Genomic DNA, 24534 nt, shown 5'->3' with positions numbered 1-24534 from the left:
TTATTTATTTTATGTGTACACAGTTCAGTACGTGTGTTTCCATTTACTGTCACAATAAAGAGTGCCAATTTATACATGTATGAACACATGCTTGCAGTACAGAGTATAAAAATATAATTTATTTATTAAATTACACATAAATATAAGATACAAATGTATTTTTAAAATACAGATAAGGGTATTCACACTTGCATTGTGTACATACGAAAATACATATCTTAATATTTAACATACACAGACACATTTATGATAAATGCAACTGATTGGCAATGCCAGTTTTTCGCAATAGTTCCAGTTTTCCATAACAATGGAAAAAATAAAGCTTCAAAACAACTAGCTCTGTCTTACATCTTGTAACAACTTGTTAATTTCCGCAACCAGCTCGCTCGCGTCCATGAGTTCGTGTTTGCCCTCACCGAAGTGATTGAGCATACTGTCAAAGTCATCTTCCTCATAGTTCTCTGGGATCTCCTCCATGGCTGGCAGCCATTTTGAAGAAGGTTGCACCCCTGAATGTATCCCCAGGGGTGGCACATTATTGTTTGTAGGGCACGGAAAATAAGAGTTTGCTGCCCACGCTGCCACCCCTTGGGGGTAACTTACAGTCTTGGCCGCCAGGTGCCCTTTCCTGCGCTCCAAAGAATTGGAGCAATCCAACTCATTGCATTCAGTGTACGCGTCCATGGATGGCGGTAAAAGGCGCTGAAAGACACTATTCATTTCTGATAGGAGGGAAGAGGAACAAACGTCAGCCGCCTCCTCGCTCTCAGAGTCTTTCCCAAAGGTTGAGAAGCTCTTCTTCTTTTCATTAGTGTCGGTGGTGGGCAGCTCGTCCTCGAGCTGGGGTTTCTGCTGAGGCTCCTGCTGTTCCTCTTCCTGTTGCTGCTGTGACTGGAGCTCCTCGCCGGGAATGAAGAGGTTGCATCTATAGTCAGAGGTGGGAGATGGCAATGGAGGCATCCAGCACTGGTCCGAGTGTCCCAGGACACGACATTCATCCGTGCAGAGTCTCATGGCTGTGGAGAAAGGACACAAGATCGTTAATTCCTCAACTCTCAGCACAGACGCCATGTTACTGAAGGCAGCAGGCCTATTGCATCATGGGAAAAACACACATCAACACAGGAACCTATCAAAACTGCAATGGGGGGGGGGGGGCTGCTGCAAAAAGACCAGAATGGGTTACTGACGTATTCTTGTTTGGTAATTGGGAGCGCGCTGGCACATGTGCTGCGCGTGCTTTACAATTACACTGAGAATCAGGCTCAAAGAATCTTCTTATGCTAAGGCAGGGTAACATTTTACCACGAGTTCACAAAGGCAAACATATTGCAGTTAGAAGCCTCTGGCAAAACTGTTCAAGTGAACACTGTAAATTATGTGTGAAAAGGTTTCAGCATTCATTCAGCTCCCAGCCAGCCAAATGTCTCCCTTCTGTCCTCCCCTTGCCCCGCTCTGCCCTTGCACTGTTCTCTGTGACACTGCAGAGCAATCTGCTCCCCCCCCCCCATCTATCTCCATACGCTGTCCAGCTGCCGCTGCCTCGTGAGCAGACCCTCGGAGCCCGACCCCCGTCCCCATTACTTTCGCTTTACGTCTCCTTTTGAGCCTGCCCTTTTGCCCCTGCTGCACTGGATCTGACATTTTGTCTTCCAGAGCGGGCAGGGTTGTTCATGAAAATGTACAGCACACACACATTAATAGGAGTAGGGTTATACTGGCGCAACTGGCTGTCGTGGTGACATGTTCATGTCCTACAGTTGTTGTATATATAGGCCTGTGCCATTTTTTGTTACACTGGTGTAGCCTCGCGTTATTGCAGAATTCTGCGTGACACGGAGGTCTGCCATTTTGCACAAAATTACATTTTGTATGATTTTTGCCTACTGGACGCTGGTTTAAGTACAACAACAAATCTTGCAACAGGTATTATTTCCTCGAACAAAACATTTTCCCCTCGAACCAGTCTCCAGCTGGTGGAGAAAGTTTACTCGAGATACCTGATAAACGTATTTTGCGAATAGATGTTAATTTCACAAAGTTTATGTTGATTTTTCGGGAAAAAGAAGCAGACATTTTGCAAGCTTCTGCATGAGTGCAAGCTTCTCAAATTAACGCGCCTCTGCACCGGTGAAGTATAAAAAAAATCCCAAAATTATAGGTGGGGTGTTGTCATAATTAAGGGCAAACATTTTGAAATCAAAGACTTTAAAGTCACTTACAAGGTGAATGAACACGTACTACTCCTCGTTCTTTGCTCTGCTACGCCCGACCCCACCCCCCTCCCACGTATCTGTTTTTTCGATCCTTCCATGGCACCCATCCCTGTCTGGTAGCTTTAGTTGCCTGCAAGTCTTATCAATCAGACATGTACGGCGATCCAAATCTTCTATGAGCAACAGAATGCATCTGCAACCCAGTGTGCCCCCCCTTGCATCACGAGGCTTATTATACAGACAGCACTGATGGGGGCGCACTGGTCGCCCGGGCTCAGCTCGCTGGGGACCAAGGGGACGAGCCCAGACAGAGGCATTAACAGTGAGAGGATCCGAAGAAAGCGAAAGGGTGACAATGGGAGGCCAGATGGCTTTGGGGCAGCACAACATGCTGCTACATGGAAATCAGCCTCCATCTGTGGGACCCTAACAATGCAGGCAAGCAGGGACCGGGGCGATTTTAGAGGTTATTCACCTTGGGCCTCTGAGGATTAGAGTTTACAGCATGTCCCTAAAGGCTGCGCCGGGGCTGACATTATTTTACAAAGTGAGATGTCAGCATGCCTGTGTACACACAGAAGGCAGGGGTGATTGGAATAATAGAGGAGATGGGGAATTAGCATAGGGGACTGGAATCACAGAACGTCAGAGCAAAGGAGTGAAAAAGCAGCAGGGGGCCTTCAATTAAAAAAAATATCCAGCTGGACATGTTCCGCATCATATTACAAATCTTATGCCAAGGAATTAGCCAGATTATGAAAACGTATTGTGTCGTTATAATGCGTGCCTGCTTCACAAATGACACAGTGTCAACACTTTGCACGTGCTCCGTTGTGCCCTTGACGCTAAGAGTGGCCAAAAATGCATAAACTGCCCCAAACCCCTCCAAGGTTTCATGACAAATCCTGGTACGCACAGGTGCAGTGCATCTCTGGAGTACCTAACCAGCCTGGCCCTGAAAACACATAGGCCCTGATCCAGCGTTTAATGGATGGGTTACTCTACCACGGCGTAATGGATATCCTGTCCACATTATTACAAACGCCAGAGGATATAATCAGGGCCACTGGTATTATAGGCCAGAGTAGGACCAAATTATACAGGAGGGTTGACTAAATTATGTGTCAAGAAAAGGCAAATGATGCAACATAATGGGGCTCATTTAGTGTTAGTAGTACATCAATATTTTGGAACTTTTACATGTGAACACTATCTGAGCAGAGTTATCTCATCATCAGTACCACTATGACACCCAAATACAGAAATAGCCAACAGAAAGGTGACCAGTTAACCTCTGAGAAGGGCCATCCACTGAGTGGCAACACGTGTCACCTTGCGTCTAGTAACTTTTGGTCAGTCTGAGCTAGAAACTATTTACTTTGTTGAAATCTGAAGATTTTGAAGCAAACGATGGATTGCGGCAAATGTGGCAGATCTATTATTATGAGGAAAACACAGCGACTGCAAAAGTACGTAATTCGAATGGCCCTGGATATAATGCACTTATAAAAGAGCGGACAGGATACCCACAATGTTGTGATGGAGTAACTCATCTTCCAAACCTCCTGCCTTATTAGATTTGCCACTTGAGGCAATGCACTTGTAATACAGCAGACGTGATCCCTGTCACGTTCAGACGAAGTAACCCATCAGCCAAACTCTAAATTAGGGCGGTTGACTCCTATCTGCTGGGACTCTACAACTTACAAATCAATGTAAAATACTCCCCTATGACACTGATTAAAGTTCTTCCCTTCCAACATTGAAGGCCTCCTTGAGATATCAGACTGCCACCAAAGCACCAGCATATATTTTTGCTGGACATTCTCTCTCATGTGCACTATGGGAAATATTTAAAAAATCAAACAAACTGCATCAGCACTGCACAGAACTGTAGAGTCTCAAATTTTGATACTGAAAGCCACCACTGTGCCAGGCAAACCAATGGAAATCTGATTTTGTCCCTATGCACCTTTAGTGTAAGGGGATTTGTGCTCTTTGATGAACACTAATAATGCTCACGCTTATATAGTGCTTTCCCTATCCCCAAATGTCTGCCTTGCTAAGGGTGCATCACATCAACATTTATTGTGGCACATTATACATACACACACACACACACACACGTCCTAAGAAACAGGTATTCAGTTAATGGTAGATGTTAAATCCATTGTCGATGTTCTTATAAATTTGGTGTTAAATCTCATTGTTGATGTTCTCATAAATTTGGAGAACAAAAATGCACTCATTCTAACCAAATCTCATAAAAATGAATTTGAGTGAAGCACTGCAAATTAGGATCAGAAACGTGCAAAGTTGCATAGCCTGCTTCATAAACTTCATGAGCTTTGCAAAGTACAAATCTTTTCAACTTTAAATAAGAGAGGAGGGACAGCTTCTGGGCATGTGCAGTAGTGGGAGTCAACTATGCCATTCAGGGATGCAGCTGGACCACTGCTACCTGGTAGCAGAATACCATGATTCCCAGGCCATGGATGTTCTACCCTTGGAGAGCAGAAGTATCATTAGTAACTAGTGCCCAGTTGCCAAGTGGCAGCTGTTTACTCACTGTCATTAAAGGAAGCCCTGAAGTATGGAGAGCAATTCACCCCTCTCTGGGTCTAATGCTGTGCCCCTCCTGCATGGCTCTAGCCCCCTACCTAACATTTTCCTTCCGATGCAGGACATATAGCTGAATGTATGGGTACCCATGGAGACTAGGAATCATAAGCTTCACATTCAACTTAAACTCTTACTGGGAAGGGCAAAGTGTCTAGCGTTTGCCCATTCTTGCAGGCCCCCTTGTCAGGTTTGGTGAGAATTAAGTGTTAAAAATGAGAGCGTGCAAGACATATCTTTGGGAATGTCTGCACAAACTGCTGGTAGTCTTCAGCAGTTTATGAAATATGTAAGTAATTGACCTGCACTTGATTTGAAACTAAGATCTAATAAAGTGTTGCTTAGTTATAAAGGTGTAAGGGACATGCAACTGCTGCACAATGAGTATGGTTCCAGCATGCCACTTATGCTATAAAATCAGTATTAAAAACACATACAGTTTTGCAGTCCCAACTCTTCACCTGGGCCACTACATACATTCCTTTCAGAAGTGTTCAAACATGAGCTTCAATACAGGCATTAGGACACAAAAGGAATGTCAATATTGGAAACTCTCTTACGAATGGATTGAAAATGGCTTATTTTAGTCAAACATAATCTGCATGAAGACCTGCTCACAGTTTCCACGGTCTACTGGTCTACACTGAGAACACTAACATAAAAGAAGCGAATACATTAGTAGGGGGGGTGAAGCATAAGGTTTAATCAACAAATGCAAGGTCTGAAAAGAAAAAAAAGGGGGGCAGGACTGTTAGGAGAATTGTTGTACTGAAGGGAAGAAGAGGAAATGCAGAGAAGAAAATGGGAAAACGTAGCGTGAAAGGATGGGTGAAAATCAGAGAAAACATGCTACAGAATTGTAAATGGTGAAAGGATAGGTGTTAGGGGGACTGCAGGAGAGAATGAAAGAGAGGAAAGTGCCTAAGACGCAAAGAAGGAAGAGAGAGGCGTTGTGACTGGTGGAAGATGAGAGATGGATCTCACATAACAGAAAGATAACATAGGGAGTGGGAAGAGTTGAAACAGAATGCTGCAGGAGAGGAAGTGAAGAGACCAAAGAACGATTTTGACCTCAATGAAGGCACTACTACCCAGGCCTAGTACCCACCAGCATCCATCCTTAACATCTCCCCAATCCCCCTCTCATAGCAGCAAATGGCAACTGTCCTTAATTTGATGTAGACAATTAAAAAGACAGTGTTGCACTCAAAAGTAATTTCTTATGAATTCCACAATTAGCAAGAGCCAGAAATCTGGTCCTCACAGCTATTCATACACATAGAATGTTCGTAAAATGTTGTTTATTTTGCAATTTAATCAAAAACAACTGTTACTAAGAGAGTTCAGTAATATCAAGGTGCTCTGGTTATGGCACAAGTGCAAGTGACAATGGTGAAAAAATGATACAGTGCACAGACAATATATACACACACATCTATAGACCTACCCACTAGGACTCATTGCATCTAAATGCAGGCAAATACTAATTAAAATGTATATGTAGTTCAACAAGGAATGAGTGGTCAAGGCTCGAAAATTGTCAATGTTTCGGCCCCACTGAGTGATTCAGATGGGGTCTTCTTCAGGGCAAATAGCAGGTAGCAACCTAACTGGCTGCTAAGGGTGGTGTTAAAGATTAAGCATCCAAAAAGGGGGTCAACATGACTTCTTCGTCTGGTCAGATACTCCAGATGGCATACTCTAACAGCTGATGTACTCAATTGTGCACCACTCATTCAATATACACATGATATCATGAATATTCTTGAAAGGAAGAAAGAGTAAAGAATCAGGAAAATAAGGAAAGACAGGAAAAGAACAAATATGATTGGACAAAGAGAAAACCTGAGAGGTGGTAAAAGAAGAGGAGTAGGAAGGAGAGGGGGAGGAAGGATTCATGCTCTCTTTTTCCGCTCAATCTTATGTTCTATTTCTCATGTAATGCTGATATTATCAAGTGTCACTCAACATACAGTCAAGTTTTTTTTTTTTTACCATAGTTTAGGAGACCAAGTTCAGATTGCATGTTAACTAACATTATATTAATAAACTCTTGTAACATAACTTCTCATATAGCTTTCACAGAGAATGTCCCATCTTTTTAAATACATTTAAAAAAGAAAATTGCAATGAGACATACAAGTATACACACAATTCCATAACATGAGGGGAAAATAAAAATCGTGAGTAGAAGAACATGTTGCAAACAAACCACAGCAACAATGTAAAATTATTGTTTTAAATTCAACTCATCTTTATAAAGTCTTTGGAGCATGAGCAAATGTGGGAAGCAGATTCTTCTCCCACCAATATATTTATCACTTCATCATCCCCACACCGCCATAATATTTCTCTTGTCGGACTGAAATAATTGGTACTATTTAGCTCACCTATACAATTAATATCCCTTTAACAGACTGCGTGGGTGAAAAGACCATTATAGCGTCCAATGCACACTACAACAGGTTAGTACACTATCCTTTAACTAGTACGTCACTAACTTTCTTTCACATACGGTTTGCCATCTCTTCTGATCAGGTTTACCATTCATGGCTCAGTTTCCATCACTAGTCTGTGGCTGTCTTTCAAAAGGCTGGAAAAGCAAGCTTGTATAGAATTTCTAGACCACAAATGTTCTCTTTGAGGGTGGATTGGAAAACATCACTAGATTTAGTGAGTGGTTTGTGAAATGAGTGGAAACAATGATCCTGAGAAAATGGGGCTGTTCATAGAGCCTTCCCACATATGCAGCACATGCTGCCAAATTCAGCTGTAAACACAGAGACTCAGCAAAAATGTTGGCAAATTGAGAGGTAAGGGTCAAACTTCCTAAACACAGCACAGCAAGTACAAAAACAATAATAAGCCTGCCACAGTTTGAAAACACATTATCTACAAACATCCTAAAATGGGTGTGCAGATGTTCAAGGACTAGCTTACACAGATGAAGGCATTCACTATTTACATTTAAGGATTCTCATTCTGAGATGTGCAGTGACAAATGAGGCTGGCCAACACCTGTGATCTGCACTGCAGTAATAGTCACGCGTATGGAGGTAAAGTGGTGAAATTCTGGCAGGTCTTTTATTCACTAAGGGATGTTCTGTGACTGCCAAACCCCGTGTTCGAGGCTCGCTTGCACCACCTCGAAGTGAGTGAGTGTAAGTGATGCGCACAGCCACCAAAAGTCCAATAGTGCAGCCTGTGTGACACAACCTTCCTACCAGGAGGCATGCCTGTGTGCATCCTTGGCACTATGCAGTTTAGTTTACCATTACAACTCCCAATTATGGAAAAATGCATTTATTTGAGTGACTAAGGCTTGGAGAGATCGTGCTGGCCTATGTTTTGGAGGCCTGTTGTGGCCAAGAAACAGGCATGGCACCACTAACTGGTCTTCTCAAATTCTTCATAGAGGGCCAATGTGTTTGAAGAAGGAGACAGCACACACTTGACAATTGAAAATACCCTGTGGGCAATACCTTAACTTTCAACACTGGACTCGGTTCCACACAATGAACACAAGCTCTAGCCTTCGTGAACTTTGGGACTGTGCATTTGGGTATATCTGTGCAGGATGTACATAATGAGCTTTTCTACACATTCACATTCCTTCAGAAGCATAGATGGCCTGCCAAGATTGCTTATCTCAAAATGTCATAGGGCACTGGGCACATATGTTACCATGTATTCTGAATAAAAGAAAGTGGGTAGAAGGTGAGGGGGGGAAGAGTACGATGGAGCAGATGAGCATTGAGAAAAAAGTGATGGACATGGAGAGTGTAACTGTTAGCAGATGTTGTCAGAGATATGGAAGACAAGGATAACTGAGGGAAAAGGGGCAACGAGATAAAGTTATAGGTAGAAATCAGAACAGTACAGAAGACAAGAGGGCAACAGAGAAGAGTTTATTTAGAACATAATAATAGGGGGTCAGAGGGGCCTGACAAGATATGAAAAAAATGAATGCAGTGATAGGAGGCATACTCAGTGAAATATTTACCATATCCTAAGAACAAGTAAATGGTTCTTACCTGTAGGAATTCTGTGGCCTTCTGCAAGGAAAAGATCACTAAATCCTTCACCCAGAAGCCGGTCTATTGGAGAATCTCTGCCCATGTCATAATCACTGTCCCCTGCTTCACTGTCACCCCGGCCGCTGTCCTTCAGGCTAAACTTATCCATATCTTGGAGGGCATATCTGCAGTGGCAAAATACAAGCGGTCAAGCACACATCATATGGAACCCATGTTATGTACTCTTAGTCTTATCTTGGGGCTGGCTTGTACCAGTTTAGGAACTCACCTATAACTCCGGGAATACTTGTTTCCTCTGAAGCTGGGCCGTGGCTGATACTGGCCCTGGTGAAGCATGGCCAGCAGTTGAGAGACCTTTGTAAGAAAAGGATACAATGAGTTACAACAAGAAAATGAAAGGCCGCCAAAGGATGCTGTTGCTTTTGAAGGTTACTTCTCCACATATACGCACACCTCTTAAATCTTTCATAAGAGCAACATTAAGAGACATATTGTACCAACTTGTTACCAAGTGGTTGCATTACGATGTTATTGAGACAATTCTAAATTTCAGACAAGTGCAAGCTTCTTTTGTATACACTGAGGTGAAAGACACGAAAGCAAGTTGTTGTTGCAAAGTATTCTTAACTTTAAAATATATATATTGCAATATTAAGTAAGAACTAGATCAAGTCCTTCTCCCCCCTTCTAGCAACCCTGACCTCTTTATCGCTGGACAGTTTTTGAAGCTGCTAATGCCAAGGTATACGACATATACCATAGATGAATACACAAACATTCCCTATCAGGCTTCAGGGTGGAGCTCAGGCTCTGTAAATTTCAGTAGTGCATAGGAAGCAAAGAGATGCTTTCCCAACAAGGTCACACACGCGACTCCATGCAAGTAGCCATGATGACTGATCAATAGGTCCAACATGGCAGAGAGGCCGCTATTCTTCGGCAACTATGCAGATAAATGTCCATTGTCAAGATTTTTAGATCTATGGGAATAGACATTTACTTCAGACGTTTGTAAGCAGAGTGCTAATTGGACTAAATGTTGACCGCCCCGGGCATTCTTCATTGATTTTTAAAATAAAGCTCGCGGGGCACTGCAGTTCTTGGCCAACATGGATGCCATGTGATCAAAACTGCAGAAATAAGCCACCGTTCTTTGCAAACTTGCGAGGTGATTGTTTCAAGATGCTGAAGTCCAAGGGAACAGAAAATGTCCACAGAAACTTGCATGGAGTGGCAAGTCAGGCTAAATGTTGCCTTCCTCGGGCCCTCCTATTTGCACCTTATTGCAGCACTCTGGATTAAACGTGTGGCTTGCCCAGACATTGCTATCTGAACTTCATTGCACTAGCCGGAAGAAAGGCCTGTGAAGCAACATTGCACTAGCCAAAAGGAAGGCCTGTGAAGGCAACACTGAACTAGCCGGAAGGAAGGCCTGTGAAGGCAACATTGCACTAGCCAAAAGGAAGGCCTGTGAAGGCAACACTGAACTAGCCGGAAGGAAGGCCTGTGAAGGCAACATTGCACTAGCCAAAAGGAAGGCCTGTGAAGGCAACACTGAACTAGCCGGAAGGAAGGCCTGTGAAGGCAACATTGAACTAGCCAGAAGGAAGGCCTGTGAAGGCAACATTGCATTAGTCAGAAGGGAGGCCTGTGAAGGCAACATTGCATTGCCGGAAGAAAGGCCTGTGAAGGCAACATTGCTTTAGCCGGAAGGAAGGCCTGTGAAGGAAACATTGCTTTAACCGGTATTAAGGCCTGTGAAGGCAACATTGCACTAGCCAGAGGAAGGCCTGTGAAGGCAACATTGCACTAGCCGGAAGGAAGGCCTGTGAAGGCAACACTGAACTAGCTGGAAGAAAGGCCTGTGAAGCAACATTGCACTAGCCAGAGGAAGGCCTGTGAAGGCAACATTGCACTAGTGAGAAGGAAGGCCTGTGAAGGGAACACTGCAGAGCCGGAAGGAAGGCCTGTGAAGGCAACATTGCGTTGAAGGAAGGCCTGTGAAGGCAACATTACACTAGTCAGAAGGAAGGCCTGAAGAAAGGCCTGTGAAGGCAACATTGCACTAGCCAGAAGGAAGGCCTGTGCAGGCAACATTGCACTTGCCAGAAGGAAGGCCTATGAAGGCAACATTGCAATAGCCGGAAGGAAGGCCTTTGAAGGCAACATTGCTTTAGCCGGAAGGAAGGCCTGTGAAGGCAACATTGCATTGCAGGAAGGAAGGCCTGTGAAGCCAACGCTGCAGTAGCCGGAAGGAAGGCCTGTGAAGGCAACATTGCATTGCAGGAAGGAAGGCCTGTGAAGCCAACGCTGCAGTAGCCGGAAGGAAGGCCTGTGAAGGCATCATTGCACTAGCCGGAAGAAGGCCTGTGAAGGCAACATTGCATTGCAGGAAGGGAGGCCTGTGAAGGCAACATTGCACTAGCCAGAAGGAAGGCCTGTGAAGGCAACATTGCTTTAGCCGGAAGGAAGGCCTGTGAAGGCAACATTGCAGTAGCCAGAAGAAAGGCCTGTGAAGGCAACATTGAACTAGCCTGAAGGAAGGCCTGTGAAGGCAACATTGCATTGCTGGAAGGAAGGCCTGTGAAGGCAACATTGCATTGCTGGAAGGAAGGCCTGTGAAGGCAACATTGCTTTAACCGGTATTAAGGCCTGTGAAGGCAACATTGCACTAGCCAGAGGAAGGCCTGTGAAGGCAACATTGCACTAGCCGGAAGGAAGGCCTGTGAAGGCAACATTGCACTAGCCAGAGGAAGGCCTGTGAAGGCAACATTGCACTAGCCGGAAGGAAGGCCTGTGAAGGCAACATTGCACTAGTGAGAAGGAAGGCCTGTGAAGGGAACACTGCAGAGCCGGAAGGAAGGCCTATGAAGGCAACATTGCGTTGAAGGAAGGCCTGTGAAGGCAACATTACACTAGTCAGAAGGAAGGCCTGAAGAAAGGCCTGTGAAGGCAACATTGCATTGCAGGAAGGAAGGCCTGTGAAGCCAACGCTGCAGTAGCCGGAAGGAAGGCCTGTGAAGGCATCATTGCACTAGCCGGAAGAAGGCCTGTGAAGGCAACATTGCATTGCAGGAAGGGAGGCCTGTGAAGGCAACATTGCACTAGCCAGAAGGAAGGCCTGTGAAGGCAACATTGCTTTAGCCGGAAGGAAGGCCTGTGAAGGCAACATTGCAGTAGCCAGAAGAAAGGCCTGTGAAGGCAACATTGAACTAGCCTGAAGGAAGGCCTGTGAAGGCAACATTGCATTGCAGGAAGGAAGGCCTGTGAAGGCATCATTGCACTAGCCAGAAGGAAGGCCTGTGAAGGCAACATTGCATTGCTGGAAGGAAGGCCTGTGAAGCCAACGCTGCAGTAGCCGGAAGGAAGGCCTGTGAAGGCAACATTGCACTAGCCGGAAGGAAGGCCTGTGAAGGCAACATTGCTCTGCAGTGTCTTCAACCTGCGACTTCAAGTGCATGTAGAAAAGTTCTTAACTAGGAAGAGAAGGGGATAGATTGTTTACGATGGTCCTTTTTAAGCAATAAATTCTTAATCTATAGATACACGTGCAAACAACATAATTGTTAAGGAAGAATTACTAAACACAACATTAAACTGCATACAGGTCACATGTTACACGTGTTCTCTTAGTGAGTGGAACAAGACAGGCTCATAATTAATACACATGAAGAGCACAGGGTTCATCGATCTCAAGCAGTCCAAGTAATTGCTTATTAAAAAATAGATCTTTGAAAAACGAATTTCAATTTTAACTCTCTTTTCAGCATTAATGACAACAAACTCTATTTTATAGTCCTTTTAAGATTAAAAAAATGTCAGACCTTCCTTTTATTTCAGGAATAAACACAATACCCACTAGTACCTCTTCAAGACACTGAATAGGTTTTAAATACCACTGTCCTCGGAGTCTATGCCTTAGTGCATCTGTTTGGACTGTAAAAAGACTCTAGCTTGACAAGAGTTGAAGCTCTATCTTTCCAGCATCAGTGGATTACCTGAAGTACTCTGCTAGTCTGAGATTAAACATGTACCCTCTTACTATGTGTACAATAAAACAGTCCTCTCAACTTTCTTATAACTTCGGAAAACCACCACAACTGGTTGAGTTCTCGCAGTAACTCAAGCATCTTACTTAGCCTGTGTGGCAATAGACAGGGCCTCAAATCTATGTGACTATAAATTTAGATTCACAATTTAATTCCTCATTGAGTTTATCCCACTCTTACAACTTACAATGTTTTGAGCACTTGCACAAACATTTCAAATAAAAATGCATCATTTATAGCAAGTTGCAGCAATACTCGGGTACTTACAGCGGGTCTTACCTCAACGGCGGGAGTGGCATGGCTGAGTTCTAATGAGAAGTTCTCTGGAACATGGTTTGAGGAGATGGTCACCAAGCTGTTCAGGGACTGCCGGCTGTGCTGACTTTGTCTGCTGCTCATTTGCCCTCTTTCTAAGGTTGGTGATGACGATGGTGATGACCTGTGGTGAGATCTGATAGGTAAGGTGCCGTTCAGAGTGGGCACCAGCGTAATGTCCCCCTTATGGATCTGTCGCGATGGCCTCTTGGGGTGGTGCTGGTAAGTTGATTCTGCCACACGACAGTTGTATGATCTGGTGTCCTTTTTTTCTCTATTGCATCTGGTGGCAAAGATGACCATGATGACCAACAGGACGGCACAAATGGCTCCCAGAGAAATGATTATTATCATGGAGACATCCAGAGAGGCTCTCCTGGTGTAGGTGGCTTCAGTGCTGGAGGCACCGTAGGAGGTTTCGAAGGCGAAGCACTTAAGGACCGCTTTGGCACTCAGCTGAGGGTTTCCTTTATCATGAACAGTCACAAACAGTTCCCATTCTGTGTAAGGAAAGGATTCCATGCTTATATTCATGTAAATATCACATGATTTAGGGTCCATTATAAAAACGTTGTCCTCGTTGCCTGCTGTAATCGAACAACTGAGCTCAGAGTTCATGCCAGAGTCTCTGTCGTTGGCCCTTATCTTGGCGACAAGGAACCCACTTTCGGCATCTTTGGGAACTGCGATTTCAGCAGAGTTGTTCCTGAGTGCTGGACTCACAATAACAGGCGGGTTATCGTTCTCATCAAGGATGGTGAGGACCACCGTGGCGTTGGTCGAAAGCTGTGGCTCGCCTCCATCTCTGGCCTGAACAACGAAAGCCACCTGATTCACATCTTCGTGATCAAAAGTCCTAAGTGCGTAGATGGCCCCATTGGATGGGTCAATGGTCACATAGGTGGCGATGGGACCCCCTAAGATGTTGCTGTCCAGGATAGTGTAGGTCACCAGGCCATTGTCCCCTCGGTCTGGGTCGGTGGCCATAACCGAGGTTATGTAGGCTCCAGGGGCGTTGTTCTCGGCTACCATGATTTCGTACCGGCTTGTCTGGAAGCGGGGCGGGTTGTCGTTGACATCATTTAGTTGGACAGTGAAGTGCTTGACAGTGGAAAGGCTTGGGATCCCCCTGTCCTCTGCTATTACAGTCAGGCTGTACTCCGACCGCTTCTCCCTGTCCAGTGAGGCATTGGTGGAAATTAAGTAGTTGTTTTCGTAGGTCTTCTGGAGTTTGAAGTGGCCGTGTCCATGCAGCTTGCACACCACTTCCCCGTTCAGGCCCGCGTCCTTGTCTTGCACCCTGACCAGGGCCACAAACGTATCCACGGGCGCCGCTTCGGAGATATAGGTCACATCTTCTTTGCCAACAGTCATCAGGTTGATGCTCACTTCCGGTTTGTTGTCGTTGACGTCCACCACGTTGATGATGACCTTGCAGTGAGCAGGGATCGGGTTGGGGCCCATGTCCTGGGCCTGAACGTCGATCTCGTAGGACTTGGTGGCCTCGTAGTCCACCGGCTTCAGCAGGGTCAGGTGGCCCGTCTCCGGATCCACCTTGAAGGTCTCCAGGATCTGCGGCGACACGTGGCTGCTGAACGCGTAGACTATCTTCCCGTTGGCACCTTCATCAGGGTCTGTTGCGTTCAGATCGAGGAGCAGAGCGCCCGGTGCAGAGTTCTCGGGCAGCTGCAGGGTGTAGGATGGCCGCTCAAAAGCCGGGCTGTTGTCGTTGGCATCAGACACGGTGATCTTGATGACAGCGGTGCCCTGCCTCTGGGGCACCCCCAGGTCCGAGGCGGTCAGCTGCAGCTCGTAGCCTGCCTGCTTCTCTCGGTCCAGCTCCTTCAGCAGCACCAGTTCGGCGTACTTGGCGCCGTCGGTGCGGGAACGCACTTCGATGCCAAAGCAGTCCGCGCCGGAGAGCGCGTAGCCCTGCAGCGCGTTGTCACCCACATCGGCGTCGGTGGCGGCGTCCAGCGGGATGCGGGTGCCGGCGGCAGCGCTCTCGGAGATCTCCAGGGCGATCAGGGGGCGCGGGAATTGCGGAGCGTTGTCGTTGATGTCCAGGACTTCCAGCTCCACGTGCAGGATGCGCAGGTGCTCGGTGGGCAGGGTGATCACATCAAACTGCAGCGAGCAGTTGGCATCGCGCTGGCACAGCTGCTCACGGTCGATGCGCCCGGCCACGCTTAGTTCGCCGCTGTCTTCCCGCACCCGCAGCAACTGTGGCCCGCCGCGCTGCATGGCGCGGAAGCGCACGGCCGACGGGTCCGGGAGCTCGGCCAGCAGGGCGGCCACGTCCTCCGAGAGCCGCGCCACCACAGTGCCCGGCCGCTGCTCCTCGTAGATGCGGTACTTAAGGTTGGTGGCCTGGGATCCTCGGAGCATGGCCAGCAAGAGGCACACGAGGGGCAGGAGTCCCCGGGAGATGCTGCGCTCACTCATCTTTTTCCAAAGCATCCTCGGCCTGCAGAGGACTCACACCACGCTCTTGCCAAACTCCCTGGGCGGCTTGAGCCCAGCGCGCATTGGGTCCCCAGAGCCGGGGTGCTGCCAAAGTCCCTTCTGCAGAACAAGCGAGTCCGGGAAGCTTCCAATGTTCAGCCGCGGAAACTTTCCCTCCGCTTTCTCTCTCCTGTGACTGCTGTCCGCGACAGGCTGTGTCGGACCCCAGGAAGGATGCTGCGGTGCTGGGGTCGCCTCTTCCTTGCTGCAAGGCTTATCTTTGGAGGATGGAACCTCGCTCTCCGCTGCTGCAGGTCCGGTGCCCCTGCTGTAGCTGTTCCGTTCAGCGATACTCTTCCTGTGCCCACCTCTTCACTGCAGCTCCCAACCACGCCTGCTCTGCCGCTTTCCCTCCAAAGACTGATCTCTGCCCTTCTCCTCTGCTGACACGCAGACTAAACCCCCCCTTGGTCGCCCGCTCCAGACTAAACTCGCCACAACTTCAGCCTTCAGCTCAGACAAAGCTTCTCGACTCAGTTTTTTTTTTGCCAGCCTGGTGCTGAAAGTGCGCCCGGCCAATCACCGACTTGGTGGAGCCTGGGACGGCGGAGTCACAAAAGTGCAGGAGGGAAAGTGGTTGGAAGGGGCGGAGGAAGGGAAAGGAGGGGGGGGGGCATGGGTCCCTCCCACACGGCATTCACTTTCTGCGAGTGTGCCCCAACAAAAGGGAGACAAATTACTAGAGAACAAAACTTTAACAACAGCCCCGTGTCTCCTTTATTTTCGTGACACCTTGGATTGTTATCTGTGCTATTAATTCGTTTTCTTTCTCCCTGCGACCCTGGACTGTACGTCCCTTGACCAAAGTATACGAAAGGAAACTTTCTGTGGGGAGACTCCGTTTAAGCAGGGGGTGCTTCGGTAAAATTCCGCTAATCTGCCGCATTCCCGACCTTACTCTATTTGTTTGCGTTTTCTATCCTTCTCTGTAGAATGTCGCATCTTTCAGCAAACCTGCCCCCACCTCCATACTGATGAAGTGTTATGTTTCCAGTATTCGACTAAACATAGGAAAGGCATGAATCTGGAAGATGATTTCCCGGAGTTTTAGCGGTCTACGACCAGTCCATCCGGCTGGGCTGTGCGTAAAATGGCAGAGCCTTGGTGTCAGGAGCGAGGGCTCGTTCGATGGACCTGACATATGTCAGATCTGCACACACATAAGGGTTGGGAAACGGAGTCTGCGTGTATTTTCTTGCAGTTTCGGAAGAAGCTGTTTTTGCCACGTCTCGTGGCGCAATGCTAGCAGACGTCACCTTTATTACATGCTCCATCTTTCAACACTTTCTTAAGAACATATAGGGTGCGTCTGACGGTACAGTGTGTGGACAGCAGTGGGGCACAGCACACTTGTGATCCTCACTGATCTATCTAGATCTCAGCAAGGAATCTGTATCCCCACCCGATGTGCAGCGGAACAATTGCGCCCGTCCCAGCGCTCGCACTCATGTTTGACGATCACGCTAGCTGGCTACCAAGTGAGATATGCGTCACAGCTTTTGTGGGTGTGCTAGTCTGCCCAGCCCGCGTAACTGGGCTTCTTCGAACTACATACAAATAAAAAGCCACGACGCGTCTCTTCTTTCCCTCCCCTGCCTCCAGAGCTCTCGCAGACTCCAATGCATTTGTCTGGCACCTCACAGCAGAGCCGAGGCTGATCCAGGCAAGATGTGCCCCAACCCCCGCTCTGCTGTGGCCAGCAGGAGACCCCGCACCCTCCCCTCCGAGCATTCAAAAGCATTTTATAAGGCATTGTGTTCCCCGTCCTTTCTCCTGCAGAGACCAGCGCCGTGTGTCCAATGGCGCACAATAGCGCTGCCAATAATGACGGTCTTTAGCGCCGGCGCACGAGACGCGCGCTCTGTCCTTGAATTAAACCCCTTCACAAGTGTGCAGAGCTCTGGGCTGCTGATCCCCAACGCCGGAGAGCCGGGACCCGTCCAATCTGCTGTCCGGAAACACCACAGCCATCTGCCCACCTACAGTCAGCAATCCTAGCTAATAAACTGCTTTGCGCGCACCCAAAAGAGCACAAAAATTCGGAATGATGGGCTGCCGGAGCATAGGGAAGGCGCATATAATGCAATTTCCTAAGCACCGTACTTAGGGGCATATTAACAAGCCAGGCGATACAATTATCGCCGCTTTAGCGGTAGAAAACTGCCGCTAAAGCGGCGATAATGGGCTTGATAATATGCTCTATGGAATTCCAATTGAAGTCCATGTTAGATGTCCTTCACATTTAACATGGGTTTAATTGGAATTCCATAGAGCATATTATCAAGCCCATTATCCCCGTTTTAGCGGCAGTTTTCTGCCGCTAAAGCGGCGATAATTTTATCGCCTGGCTTGTTAATATGCCCCTTATTGTTTTAAACAAATAGAAGTTTCTGGTAAGGCGTAACTTGCGACCCTTTACCCAAATGTCTTCCAAATATTAAGTGCCTTTTTTAATCCCATTTTATGTAACATCTTTGGCTTTCTCTGCAAGAGTGTGCGTGATTAATTATTCATGCCAGGAAATAGTTCCAGTGCCACTTACTAAAATATTAAAAATGTCGTGTAAATGAATACACACCCATATGGTGCAAGCTGTGGGGGCTGCTGTGTTATTGGGGGAGGGGCGGCTGCGTGCTCGCTCCCCGTAGCCCTGCAGAACTTTGCACTTGTTTCTACTCATTACTATCACCAGGAGAAAAAAGTGACTGGAGCCCTCAGAGGCACTTAAAACATAGCCCGCGCCCCTCCAGGTTCAGAAACACTTCTGCGGATGGCGCGCTTCTCTGCCCTAAAGGGAAGTACTGCGTGGATCGGTGCAGGCCACGCAAGACTTCTTGAGCCCTACGCAGCATATATGAGAAGCAAATATTGCCCCTTGTGGCCTGGATCATCTACGGAATATCTTACAGATACGTCACTGTTCGCACCCCGCCACAAATAAAGTACTCCTCTTCCCTGTCTGTCCAGTAGTCTAGCATTGGACGGGTTGTCGCTTCAAAAGTGAAGTGTTCGGTGCTTGAATGGAATATCTGAATTAGGGACTGCCGGTTGCTTCTCTGAGTAACATTTGTGTATATTAATTGGCGTTGCGGGCTTGTGCTGTTTACCTCTGCGAGTGAAAGAGAGGTCCCTCCACAGCCACAGGGCCTCGGAGGAGCGAAGTCATCTTCAAGCTAATCACGCATTTCCCACAAGACTGCAGAAACCGCAGTCCGTAAAGAATTTACAAACAACATTACAGATATTACTTGGATGCCCCTGATGTTTGATGCAGTGCCATGTTCTTCGCAGGCCGCCCTTGGACTCAAGACTACCGCCCTCATGCACACCCCATAAACCGAGCATTAAAGACATAACGCAGGCCTGTGGCTCCGGGCCCCTCTCCCTTTCAGGGTACTCATTCGGCCTAACGCCTTAGAACATCAGTGAGTTACAGGAGTGATTGGCAGGGGGCCCTCGTCACACTCTGCTGGAGGACCCATCATTGTGTGCTGCGCCACCGCCCCGCTTCCCCTTGCACGTGCACACAATGTGGGTCAAGCCCCATTCTGTAGCAAGTGCCCCCACCACCTCCCTCTGTGTCCGGTCAGGTGGCAGGACCTCGCCATTCCCCAGATGCTGCGAAGAAGTATCTCCGGCCCCCACCCACTGCTTGGCCGGCAGGCCGGTGCGATGAGGCATAGCTGGCATCATATATGACCTGGCACCTTTGAAGCTGATAGATGGGCATGGACGCTGCCAGCTGGAGGGCTGAGCATGTGTGAGACAGTTTTAGGTCAGGTGCCAACATATGACTGGTGCAGGGAGCCTGCTTTCCTTTCCCTTTCTATGCAAGTAGAAGCATATACAGCAGCAGCCTCGCGCTTACAATGATACCACTTCGTAATTTAGAGATATGTTTTGTGTGGTGTGTGCTTGTCTACAGTGCGTATTTGTATGCAGTGCGCGTTCTTTGTGTGGTTGTATGTACAGTGCTTGGTTTGTAAAAGAATGTGCGCCAATGTCCTACATTTTTCTTCAGGAGCTCACGGCCGGCACTGTCAAAGGTCGGGGCGCCGTACCCCAAGAGAGACTGGTCTTGATTCCACCCCGGGCCTCTTAAATCCACCCCAGCATTTCTCTACCTCTCTGTCTCACCCTTGCCTATTTTTTTCACCCCTGATTTCCGTTTTTGAAACTTTCCCCCCCTCTTCCTCTTGTTAGCCCTTTTTTGTATATTTCTCTCTCTCTTCTTTGGATGCTGAGGAAAAATTAGGTTTTCTCCTGAAAAATGAGTGCCACCTGCAACCACCGGTTCACATTTACCGGTGTGTGTGTGTGTGGTGTCAGTGTTATGTTTGCTGCGAAATGCACGCATAGGTTGTGGTTGTGTTAACTATTGTGTTAGGATTATTTTGGATATAGAAATGCGTATAAGGGTTGAGCGCGGTTCCTTATGCCAACGATGGTGCACTCATATGCAGAAATGTGTGTTTGTTGAAGTTTGTGTGCGTTTCTTGTGCGTGCTTGTGTAGCTGTAAGAAAATAAAACTTTATTAAAGATAATAAAAGCCCTAATGTGTATCCGTGCTTTGCAGCGAATGGCTATACCGGTTGTGTTTGTGTATTTAGAGCAGACGATTGTCACGCCACCATAAACACCTTTTACGATTTAAAAAAAAAAAGGAATATGGCGGTGAAGCTGTACACGTGCTTTTGACGTCCTGTCAGGGGATCATACATATACCAATTAAGCTAGAAGATAGGCACTACTTCCCCAGGATATTAGTGGAAATCAGGCCCTACATGTTCGCATCCGTTCGCTTGATGTTGTAGAGAGAGCCCCCCCTGCTCCAGCTGGGATTGAGGGTGTCTGTTGCCCCTCCCGCCCCTCCTTGGCCATTCCCACAGCCTGTGAAAGTGTTCGCAGTGAATGCCCCCCTCAGCCCCCCAGGCCCACCTTTGACACGGCAGGCTTTGCTGACAATGGGGGAGAGGCTCTCCCACGTGCAGGGCGGCAGCAGGCCCTCCTCATGGAGGGTCCGCCGGGGAGCGTTGTCAGGCACGTGAGAGGAGGGTAATCTCACTGACCCCTGCGGCTCACACCCCCTCAGGCACCAAAGGGCTCCCGACATCTGCAAATAAAGGCCACACTTAAGAGCCGGCGATGCTTACTTGCAAAACAAAGGCTGCAGTCAACATTACAGGCAGACTGTGTATGGCCCCGCCCCCTTCTTTAACGAGAGCCCTCAGACGTCACCAGGAGCGGCCACTACACGAGGCCGGCTCCTTTCTCTGCACCTGACAATAAAACTTCTCAGAACATTCTCGAAGCTGTCTGAGCACACTTCTCTCAGACGCGCACATCAGCCCATTGTTCTTCAACTTTGATGTTTTTGTTTTTTTTACTTCTGAACAACACTTAGACATTTCCAGAGAGGAAAGAAACCCAAGTACTCCACACGCTTCTTGAAATTATTAAAGAAAATTCCAAATATGGCTGAATCTAAGGATATCCGTCAGAAGTTGTCTCTGAGAAGCACTAGGGCGGCTTCCGGTACTGATGAGAAGTTTCTCAGCGGACACATCACAATCTGATAAATCAAACGTACGTTATGTACAAAGTTATATATGTCAGAGAAGAAACGGTCGACCGACAAAAACGATAATGTAGTAAAGAGAGTTATGCATCAGCAAAGACAGCATCACCCCACGAGGCGGCACAATGTACAATGGGGTTCTTTGTACCGGGGAGGAGATGAAGGGCCGGCGCGAGCCTTTGAACGTCCTCTCGCGAGCAGATAAAGCACTTAACAGGGACCCTGGAGCCAGGGATAAGAACTGTTTGCAGAACATCAATCACACTTCGGACCACCAAAGTAATATGATCCAGGAAAGCGATCAACGAGAAAAAACTCATTTAAAAAAAGAAAAAAAAAACCGCACAAAAATGAAGGAAGCCCAACTTCAAATTGTTTGGACTTTGCAACAATTTCACGTATGCACTTGAACAATCGTCTGAATTAAAGATGGCCTCGCTGGTGTCAGCAACTTTGTCAATTCACAAGCATCAAGTCAATAAAGCACAGTAATTGAACATTGTGTGAAGTAACGTAGGCACTGGTTGCTTTAAGCTTAGTTTCTTCAGACTCAAAATGCGACTAAGGGGCAGATTTACAAGCCCCTTGCGCCACTTTTCCCATGTTAAAAGTTACGCAAAAGTGGCGCAAGGGGCTTGTAAATAAGCCCCTAAGTATTTTCTCATTCCACTGTCGTAGATGCTTTTCACGATTCGACTTACTTATCAAGTCGCTCCACAACTGTTTATTTGAATGCAAATGCACCTTCAAGATGTTAAGTGCTGTCTGTATATTTGTTAGTACTTCGCCTGTCAACTATCAATGGTTAACAGTTTTAACTTTTCAGGAGGCAATCACTAAATACCTGAAAGAGGATACACAGCATTGCTTTCTAGGAGGTAAATGGACACGAGGATAACTAGACCTTGTGTGGATCCCGGTACTAATGACAAATATGAGGCAACATCACAAGTAGGGCATGACTGCAGAGAACCATGCCCACATTCAAATTAAAACGAATTCACAGAGTTATAGTAGACAAGACCATATACACAGATAGTGCTCACTCTCTTTTGTGCCACTCCAGAAAAAGAATACGTTCTCAGCTATACAATAAAAGCAACCACTGCCTATCACGTGAAATCACACTTCACTCATATGCTGCTGGATTCCAAAAATCTTTCACCCCACACAAAAAACACCACTGGAGCAAATTATTCTACCTCATAGTCCTTTCGTCTCACTCCAATTCTCTCTGCAGAAGCATATAGCAGGATAAGAGCAGAACTCTGATCTCCACCCTAGAAACCAAAACACTTCCTGCAAAGGCCATACCACAAACCACCACCCTTTCAAACAGACAACACTGTGGAGAAGAAGTTAAGACTCCAGGAAAAGAGCAGGGCCCTTGAGATCATCTGTCCTGCGGGACCCTGACCGCTCCTGGAAGGAGGGGAAAGAAAGTGGTTGCAGGGGGAACAGGATAGGGGCAGCTTTGGAGAGAACAAGGGAAGGGGAGGATGGATAATCCATGCATCACTGTATAGACCCTAAGGCAAAATATGTTTCTCATGTATGCCCCCCATTACAATAAAGTAGTTGTAGTTTTGTACTCATTTGCTGTGGTCTGTCCTTCACAAGTGCTGAGCTCCAGCACCTCGTATAGTATTACATCTGGCGATGAAGCGGTCCTAAGTCGACGTGAGTAAAGTCCATTCACAAGCACCAGCGGCCCTGCAGCAAATGTTAGATAGCTGAGGGTATGGTGAATGTGCCTGGGACGCCATGTGGGAGCCAGCAAAGTCACATGAATAGAAGCAGTGCCATCATCAATTCAATGACAGTTAAAGGGCCCACTGTGCCGGTTGTATGGGATTTCATAGAAAAACTATTTCATAGAATAAGATTACTCAGAAGCCATTTAACCTCTTCTGTGCCCATGACGAGATAGTCTCGTCATGGAGCACGGTCGCGCTGTGCCCATGACGAGACTATCTCGTCATGAAACCCGCCCACTAATGAAACGCCCGGCACAGGAGGGGGAAAGGGCGTGGCACAGAAGGGGTTAACCTAAATTGTTTAATGGAAATCTGCAGGATGAATGGCATTTGCCATTTCATAGAAACAAATTAATAGAATTACTTTTTCTCTCCCAAAATTGACTTTTTGATGCTTGTTTTTAAAGGTGTGATTGCATTGATTGCAGGTTTACATTTTTGTCAGAGGTATATATTTCAGTGCTATACTTGAGGGGACATTACTTCGGATTTATATCGTTTACACTGTCGGACAATCACTTCAGATGATTTTACATTTCTGACCTCGCACTCCCTCTAAGAGCCATCTATCCCTAACCCCATCACAACCCCTGCCACATAAAAAACCCTTCACCACACATAAACTACACCCATCTCTGATCCTTAAATTAAGTCCTTCCCTTACTCTAAAAACTATTTCTACTCCTAAACCTCACCCATCCCGAACCCTAAAAATTCATCACCAAGCCTAAACTCCACCCATCCCTGACCTCTAACCTCCACCCATTCCTGAACCCTAAAATCTACTTTCTATGTCTAAACCTCACCGATCCCTTAAAAACCCTCAACACAAAGGAATAACGCAAAATTATGAGACCTCCCTGCAGAATATGATGAGAGGCCCCTCAGCCTTCAATGTCTCACAGTTATTCATTGACCTTGGGTTCAATGGAGGCCTCTTGAAGGTTGGGGCACCCTGAATGGTTGGGGGTCACCTTGTGCCATAGCGGCTGTAGGGGCCACAGTTACTCCCTAGCCTCAGCATTCCTAAACTTCTCCCATCTCAAACCCTATAAAAACCTAACCACCCCTAAGCAGCACTCATCCCTGACCCCTAAAGATCCCTCACCACTCAATAACATCATTCATTCCTGACCCCTAAAACCTCTTTTTACCCCTAAACTCCACCCACCCCAGATCCCTAAAAACCCCTTCTACATCCAAACTCCACCCATCTCTCACACATAAACCACTCAAAACCCTAAACTCTACCCATTCCTAAATCCTAAAGCTCGTCCTGACCATCAACTCCACCCAAACTCATCACCACGTCTAAATTCCACTAATTCGTGCACCCTAAAAAAAACCTCACCATCTCTAATCTCCACCCATTCCTGATCGCTAAAAGCCCTCACCACCCCTATAATCCTCCTATCCCTGAGGCCTAAAAACCACTTCCTACACCAGCAGGTTTCTAG

General features: G+C 47.0%; 1 protein-coding gene across 2 annotated transcripts; it reads right to left on the bottom strand.

Moving 5' to 3' along the window:
* Nucleotides 1-97: 97 nt before the first annotated feature.
* On the bottom strand, nt 98-16201 carry PCDH18 (protocadherin 18). Of its 2 annotated transcripts, none has more exons than XM_085641483.1 (4): nt 13189-16201; nt 9141-9226; nt 8870-9036; nt 98-1016 (listed from the first exon to the last, which is right to left on the bottom strand). In XM_085641483.1, exons 1-4 carry the CDS (start codon nt 15694-15696, stop codon nt 334-336), a joined length of 3444 nt encoding a protein of 1147 aa, XP_085497609.1. In that variant the 5' UTR covers nt 15697-16201; the 3' UTR covers nt 98-333. The 2 variants fall into 2 exon arrangements, with proteins under 2 accessions (XP_085497609.1, XP_085497610.1); XM_085641484.1 differs by having other exon boundaries at nt 13201-15838.
* Nucleotides 16202-24534: the final 8333 nt, after the last annotated feature.

Source organism: Triturus cristatus, chromosome 2_2 (genome assembly GCF_964204655.1).
Source record: "Triturus cristatus chromosome 2_2, aTriCri1.1, whole genome shotgun sequence".
Lineage (NCBI taxonomy): Eukaryota > Metazoa > Chordata > Amphibia > Caudata > Salamandridae > Triturus > Triturus cristatus.
This window is presented reverse-complemented; position numbering and strand designations above follow the sequence as displayed.

What these genes read in the sequence shown, in the direction of transcription:
- PCDH18 (XM_085641483.1), bottom strand. Translation starts at nt 15,696, where the DNA reads ATGCTTTGGAAAAAGATGAGTGAGCGCAGCATCTCCCGGGGACTCCTG. An exon ending in CCGTTGAGGTAAGACCCGCT is followed by an intron (nt 9,227 to 13,188) that starts GTAAGTACCCGA and finishes TTTCTTACAAAG; the next exon opens with GTCTCTCAACTGCTGGCCAT. An exon ending in AAGTATTCCCGGAGTTATAG is followed by an intron (nt 9,037 to 9,140) that starts GTGAGTTCCTAA and finishes TTGCCACTGCAG; the next exon opens with ATATGCCCTCCAAGATATGG.